We start from the raw sequence: 7,775 nt of genomic DNA, 5'->3' as shown, positions 1-7,775 counted from the left end.
GAAGGCGGAAGGATTGCCGGAGCCCAGCAGGTCGAGGCTGCGGTGGCTGGGAGCGGCCACTGCACTCCAGTCTGGGTGACAGAGTGAGACTCCAACTCAAAAAAAAAAAAGAAAAAAGTTTGCTGGGCATGGTGGCACACAGCTGTGGTTCCAGTTACTTGGAAGGCTGAGGTGGAACGATCACCTAAGCCCAGCAGGTCAAGGCTGCCATGGCTGTGAGCATGCCACCGCACTCCAGTCTGGGCGACAGAGTGAGACTCTGACTCCATGGACATAGTACATCTCCTGAAGTGTTTAAGCTTTCTCTAGTCTCTTTCATCAGCACTTTCTAATTTCCACATATAAATCCTGTATGTTTCCCTAGATTTAAACCTAAGTACTTCAGTGACTTGTAGCAACTGCAAATGGTCCACTGTGCAAACTCAACTTCCTCACGGGACTGATGCCTTCTTCCTGCCCTGCAAGAGTCCCACCTACTGGCTTTTCCAAATGAACTTAGAAATTATTTTACTTTCACAAAATTGGTTTTTCCACTAGAATCACATTAATTTTATATATGAACTAGACAACTTTAGAATATTTAATTTTTCACTCCAAGAACCTGGTAAGTATCTCCAGTTAAAGTTTCTTTTTTACTCTTCTTTTTTTTTTTTTTTTTTTTGAGTCAGAGTCTCACTCCATCATCCAGGCTGGAGTGCAGTGGCATGCTCATGGCCACCCCAGAGTTGACCTGCTAGGTTCCAGAGATCCTTCCACCTCAGTCCTCCAAGTAGCAGGAACTACAGGCGCGTGCTACCACACCCAGATAATTTTTTATTTATTGTAGAGACGTGGTCTCGCGAACTTGCCCGGGCTGGTCTCGAACCGAAGCCTCAGGCAATCCATTTGCCTCGGCCTCCCAAAGTGCTGGAATGACAGGCTGAGCCACCGAGCCCAGCCATATGTTTGGTTTTAGAGCTAAGGTGGTAACATTATAAAGAGCTTTTTGCGATTTAGGGAAGTTCCCTTTGAGCAACCACTGGAAATCAACCATGTCCTGGTGGAAACATTGGAAACCATGGTGACAGCAAGGACACAGGGGACAGAGCAGCTCCAGAGAGAAGTGAGGACAGTGTCTCCCCCCAAGTCAGAGCACAAGGGAAAAGCCCGGAGGCAGGGAGGCTGCTGTGGCCGTGAGCATATCCCTTGGCCGCCCGCCCCCTGCCCGCCCAGCTGCCCCGCACTCACTTGGGACTCTGGTGACTCACCAGGGTCATGTCATCGCAGCAGGCCGCGCAGGTGCAGGAGGCTGCGTGGGGGTTCAGAATCCCATCCTAAAACGAAAGGTAGCGTCGGCGCCTGCCTGCAGGCCATGCGACGCCGGGTTCCAGCTCGTTTTGCCCGCCATTCCTAAAGACGAGAACTCTGAGAAATTAGACACAGCAGTTCCCAGAGCCTTCTCCGCTTCACAATGCCATCACTGCCGGCGGGGCTGTCCTCGCTCCTTCTGGGAAGCAGAAGACTCCACAGGGATGACTTCCTCCATGCCCAAGAAGCTAAGCTGGCGTGGGAACCAGAAGTCCTCTTACGGCAGTCTCAAACTCCCAGGCTCAGGGCTCCGGCGAGCCTTCCGCCTCGGCCTTCCAAGTAGCTGGAACTACAGGCGTGCGCTACCATGCCCGGCTCATTTTTTGATTTATTGTAGAGATGAGGTCTCGCCAACTTGCCCGGCAGGTCTCGAACCCGTGGGCTCAGGCAATCCATTCACCTCAGCCTCCCAAGGCGCGGGATTACAGGTTGAGCCACCGAGCTTGGCTTACCTTTTATGTATTTAACAGTCCCTTCTTATTTTGCTCTTTATGTGCTTGACAGTCCCTTACTCTGTGCCAAGCACTGTGACCTAGGGCGCTTCTCACAGCTCCACAGGGCCAACGTCATTTCCATCCCCACGAGAAACATCAAGAAACACAAAGACAGAGAGGGCAAGTGACTTGCCCGAGGCCACCAGTGGAGCAGAGGACTCGAGCCAGCCAGTCTGTGCCCCTCCCCTGGGCTGGGCCACCTCAGGGCGCCCAGGGCCCAAGCCTCCTGGGACCGGATCCGGCTGCGGTGGCAGGGGCTCGCTGGTACGGGCCGGCTGCGCGGGACGGTACCTGGATGAGGCACTGCAAGGGCCGGCCCGCGTAGCGGATGCTTCTTTTCCAGTCTTTGCTGCTGGCTCTTCCCGCCATGGCTTCAAACTCGGTGGGACTGTACCAGTTCTCGCCCTGCTTGATGCACCGGCCCCGGCCGCCTGGAACGGGACAGACGAGCACGGCGAGAGCACCACATGCCCAGCTCGCAGGCACTGGGCTCGCCTCCTCCCTCCCTCTCCCTCTGAGCTCCTCCACAAACTCCAGAGCCCCGCGCCCGCCTGTGCATCAGCCCCTACGGGCTCCGCGGCGAACCCTCTGGCCGCCCCGGGGCCTCCCTGCAAGTTCGAGCCCCACACTGAGCATCTGAGGGACATGTCTGGCTGCTTGAGGAAGGTGTCCCGTCCCCGCTCTGCCTCTCTCCTGCTTCCTCTCTTACCCCAAGGGTCACGACGGTGCCTCAGTTTGCCCCTAAACCATTCTCAGAGGGCCGTCTCCCCAGGCCTCAGCCCTAGGTCACAGGAGCTGGGGCGTCCTGCGCCTCTGTCATCCTACCCCGCCCCGTGGGCCACCACCACCGCCTTCCGGTCCCCACCGACTGCGGGGGCCACAGAAGGAGCAGCGCCCCCCACTCCAGTCACAGCCTCACCTGAGCCGAGCCGGCTCTTGTGCAGGGTGCCGCTGATGTTCCTGCAGCGCACGGGCAGTTCGCTGTCGTACACGGAGGGGTCCCAGTTGTACTTGGTCCCCCCTTTGTCCTGGCCGGGAGCCAGGGGTGTCGGGGGAGACTGAGGGCCTGTGGTAAAGAGAGCGCCTGTGAGGTGAGGGGGGGCTCCAGGGCAGCTCGGCTCCAGGGGGCCGCTCCGGGCTCGCTCGGGCTGGAACAGCTCTTCTCAGCCTGAAAAGCGCTCCCAGACCCCGTGACGTTCGATGTCCTGCACTGACCGCACACGCGAACGCATCGATGCCCAGAACTCGCTCCAGATGCCCTCGCACACGCTGAGCCCCGAGGCCCGGGGTGCAGGCACCACCATACCTGGCGTGAGGGGAGCCGCGGGGCCCTTCAGCCCGGTGGTCTCCACGATGCTCCCGTCCGTGTGGACGACAATCAGCGTGGCTTTCTCAGCGTTCAGGCTGTCGCCGATCTGGAGCGCTGTCCTCCCCGACTAGAGGAAAGAACGGCTCCGTGGGGCCACCTCCGCACACAGTCCTGGGCGAGCCTGCCAGCCCAGCCGGCTGTGCCCTCCAGCCAGGCTCTGGCCGTTATCGCCAGGAGGGACGCCCAGGCCTCCCATGTCTTTCCCAAAGACGTCTCCAACAGACTTAAAGACAGGGCTAAGAACCAGCGAAGGTCATGCCCGCATCTGTGTGGCTCCGAGCAAAATGCTCACGGTCATCTGTCAGCGCGGGAGCAGACATGTGCCCACAAGCGAGCCCCACCAGCAGGAGACACCCGCCTTCTACCCCCGCCTCTTCAGCGAGGTCACGGGTCCTAAGAGCGAATTCCAGTTCACCGGCACAGCCACAAGCCGGAAGCTGACCAAGTGACTCCCGTCCCCACCTGGCCACACTGCCACACAAGCATGAGCGAGCATCCTGGCTCCATCCTAGTGGTGATGACTCCGCTTGTAGCACATGCACAGGGCGACCCCACGTGCGCTCCTGGCTGGAGAGACTGCTGCAGCCAAGGAGCCACCGGGGCCCCAGGGACGTCCCCTTTCACTCCCTACCTGCCACCTGGAACCAAGGCTGCTGTCCTGCTAACCAGATGTCCCCAGAATCACCAAAGGTATAAAACAGGCTGGCACAACGCAAGGATGAGAGGGCTCAGAATGGGGTGCGAACGCACCAGTTTTTGGCAGCTTTTTCTCTTCATCGTTTTTTTTTTTTTTTTTGAGTCTCATTCTGTTACCCAGGCTGTGGCACACTCATGGCCACCGCAACCTCGACTGCTGGGCTCAGGCAACTCTTCCACCTCAGTTTTTCAAGTAGCTGGAACTACAGGTATGCCCTGCCACACCCGACTAATTTTTTGATAAATTGTAGAGACAAAGTCTTACCAAGTTTCCCAGACTGATCTTGAACCCCGGAGCTCAGGCCATCCTCTCCCCTTGGCTTCCCAAAGTGCTGGGATTACAGGCTTGAGCCACCATGCCTGGCCTAATTTTTTGGTTTATTGTAGAGATGAGGTCTTGCCATGATGCCCAGGCTGGTCTCGAAGCCCTAAGCCCAAAGTGCTGGGATTACAGGTGCGTGCCACCAAACCTGACTAATTTTTTGATTTATCGTAGAGACAGGTCTCACCAAGTTGCCCGGCTGGTGTTGAACCCCCGAGCTCAAGCCATCCCCTTGCCTCCACCTCCCAGAGAGATGGGATCACAGGCCTGAGCCCCCACACCCACTTCAGCAGCTTTCTTAAGAAGGCGATGGCAAGGCAGGCTGTGCCCACACATAAGACTAAGCTGTAGCTGCCACGGGAAAAAAGCGTGGGTGGCAGACAAGAAGTCCCCTCGGCCGTTCTGAGGCCGCCGAGCAGGGGCGCAGGCTGGGCTGTGGGCCCGGAGCAGCCATGCCGCTCAGAAGCCAAGGTCCCAGCCCGAGGCAGCGCGAGGCACTGGAGAGGGGTTGCCAACCGCATGGCTGGGGAGGCCCTTTCCGGCCCTCCCTTGCTTCCGTCACTTCACAGAAGCCATGTCGGCTCTGCCCTGTCCTGGCCACAGGAGCCAAGCGAGTGAAGACCCCTCGGCCCACGGAACCCGAGCCTGGTCCCAGGGGCAGCTCCACCCCCACTGTTGTTTCTCAGCTCAGCACAGCCAGGCTCCTGAGATCAGAGCCGGGCTGGGTGCCCCCTCCCAGCAGACACCAATGCCCCAGGAACCCATGCCAGCCCCACCCGCGGAGCCACTTACCAGGACGTGTCCTGAGATGGATGCCGCATTGGCTACTGACGTCGTGAAGACGTTGTCCGCAGAGGCCCCCACGTTGGCCACCGTCACCGTGGTCACCTCTGCAACAGAAGAAGGCTCCTTTAGCAGGCACTCATCTAGCAGAGCAGTGGCATCGCCGGTGCCTCCAGCAAAGCAAGTCCCTTCGGGCGCCCGCTCCTTCCAGGGGAAAGTATCGCGCTTTTATAAGAAAGGCTGCATCAACGGTCCTCGTCCACGGCCATGTCCTCTGGTTCTTCCAGGGAAAAGAGGACACCTATCCTTCCCCAGTAAAGTGCAATAAAAACCACTCACAACAAGCCACCCCCACACGCCCGAGCCAGTCACAGCTCTGCCAAACCACCACGGGCTCCTCTCTCCCTCGAAGAGCTGCCAGCCCACAGGCCACACGTGCCCTGCACCACGGCGCTCTTGGCTTCCCCGCAGAGAGGCCCTCCTGGACCCTCTCACAGGACAACGCAGAACAAGTTTGATTCCTGTCACTCCTCCCCCTGGGCCCCTCCACTGCCAGAGTCAGGCCACCACCGTCACCATCAGGTGACCATAGTCACTGCCGCTGCGCTCGGTCTCCACCCCCTTCCACCCAAACAGTGCGTCCAACCTGCCTGAGTGCCATGGAGCCACCCCAGCCCACTCCTACAAGAACACAGCCCCTTGGGGCGTGAACAGGTCCTTCCGGCAAGGTCTGCACACAGGATGGTCCCACAGGGGTCAGCTGCATCCCACCTCCCTCCACCTGGCACCTCAGACAGGCCATGTGACACCTGCCTCTGTGTTTGACCCCCTGCCGCCAGTGCCCTCCGCGCCCTCCCTTGACACCTCTGCCTCTCCTGATGCTCCTCGGTCACACAAATGGCCCCTCTGTCATTCAGCATTCTAGAAAGTTCCATGCCCCGGACAATCTCGCACACGGCAGATGCTCAAAAGATACTGCTTGAATGAGCCCTGCCCGTGCCACTAACGCAGCACTTGCCAAACTGCACTGAAAACGCCAGCCCACTCTCTCCACTACCCGACCACTCCAGGGGCACAGCGAGCTCGTCCTCGCCTCCCAGGTGACCACAGCCTGCAGGACCACGCGCATGTGCTGGGGTGTGTGTCTGAACACACAAGTCCAAAGCGGCACAGGCAGCAGTTGCCCAGGGGCAGCCATGGACAGGCAGTGTGTCCCGATGAGTTCCTTAAACCTGTAAGCTACTTGACTGCAGCTACTCATGATTTCAAAAATGTTAAAACTCCTTAACACGTCAAAACACAACTGTCTTGCAGAAAAAGTATACAGCATCGACACACTTCTCTGCCATCATGCGGATGGCATCCTGTTTCTTTTCTGCATTCAGAAAACTGCAAAACAGACAAACCTGGGGCAACGTCCCACTGTGGAAGCTTTTCTGTCCTCTTAATAAATCCTGCTTTCTCAAAAAAAAAAAAGAAAAAAAAATATATATATAATAATAAAATAAAATAAAAGAACAAACCTGAAATAAAATCTCATGGTCCCAAGTACCAAACAGAAGTTGAGTGATGAAAACTGACCACTAGCAGAAGGATCACCGGTGCCCAGCAGGTTGATGCTGGGGTGGCTATGAGCATGCCACTGCACTCCAGCCTGGGCGATGGAGTGAGACTCCAACTCAAAAAAAAGGAAAAGAAAACTGACTGCTAGAGTTGCACAGCCCTCCCTCCCTTCCACAGCTCAGGTGAGCACGTGCAGACCCGAGGTGCCGGGCAGGGCAGGACCTGGCGGACACACAACAGCCCGGCTACACCAGCACACCAGGATGGGGCCCAGCTCTGACACCTGCAAAGCTCCCTGCAGGAAAAGCACCCTACGACACAAGGGTGTTGAGACACTTCTCCTGCGAGGGTTCCAACATCCAACCACAGGGGCTCCAGGGCCACCCGTGAGCCCCACTGGGAACGGGGTGCTCCATGTGGGAGGTCGGTGGGCGGGAAGTCTCTACCTCCCAACAACTTGCGAGCTGGGACCCGGGACACTAGGACAAAGTCTGGGGAGGCACCATCCCTACAGGGCGCTAGCAGGCAATGCCAGAGGCTCCGTGTGATGACACCTGGGGAGGAGAACGGTGTGAGGCGAGACACTCCAGCAGACACACACAAATGTGGGCAGCAACCATGGCGCGTCCTCCAAAGGGAGACTGCTGGGAGAGCGCTGGACGGAGAGGCGGCAGAAGGGGGCGATCTTTGGAGGAAAAGGCCGCAGGAACCAGGGCCGACTGGGTGGGAACCTGCACAGGTGTGTCCTGGGCCACAGAAAGCCGTGCTGACCTAGCACAGCTGCCCCAAAGGCCACCGGCCCCACCATGCTGCTGAGGGCTGGCTTGCTCCCCAGTGTCGGGTCACACCTGAACCCGCCCTAGTGTGCGGGCATTCCCGGTGGCCACACGTGCCCACCCACCCTGGGGCTCCTCCAAGACACGACCACGTCCAACCCTCCTATGTCTTCGGCACCCAGGCAGGGCAGGAGGCAGGTGTTGAGAAGGTTCCAGAGAAGCACAGTGAAGAGAAGGCAGGGCTGTCGCAAGAAAAGGGGGGCAGGAGCAGGCGTGCGTGCACGGCAGGGGCAGGCTGGTCACGCAGGGCAGGTGCACGGGGCAGGGGTGAGGGGCAAGGGGGCAGGTCAGTCACGCAGGGCAGGTGCACGGGGCAGGGGTGAGGGGCAAGGGGGGCAGGTCAGCCACGCAGGGCAGGTGCACGG

General features: G+C 58.6%; 1 protein-coding gene across 1 annotated transcript; it reads right to left on the bottom strand.

Moving 5' to 3' along the window:
• Window positions 1-1,227: 1,227 nt before the first annotated feature.
• Window positions 1,228-5,236, bottom strand: LOC103271170 (deformed epidermal autoregulatory factor 1 homolog; the record flags this gene model as incomplete). Its single annotated transcript, XM_021717871.1, has 5 exons — window positions 1,228-1,313; window positions 2,133-2,272; window positions 2,761-2,907; window positions 3,148-3,277; window positions 5,021-5,236. Coding segments are annotated over 5 exons (719 nt in total), but the record flags the coding sequence as incomplete, so codon positions are not given.
• Between the last annotated feature and the right edge of the window lie 2,539 nt (window positions 5,237-7,775).

The sequence above is a fragment of the Carlito syrichta genome, unplaced genomic scaffold (assembly GCF_000164805.1).
Source record: "Carlito syrichta isolate Samal-C Ts95f unplaced genomic scaffold, Tarsius_syrichta-2.0.1 Scaffold311356, whole genome shotgun sequence".
Taxonomy (NCBI): domain Eukaryota; kingdom Metazoa; phylum Chordata; class Mammalia; order Primates; family Tarsiidae; genus Carlito; species Carlito syrichta.
This window is presented reverse-complemented; position numbering and strand designations above follow the sequence as displayed.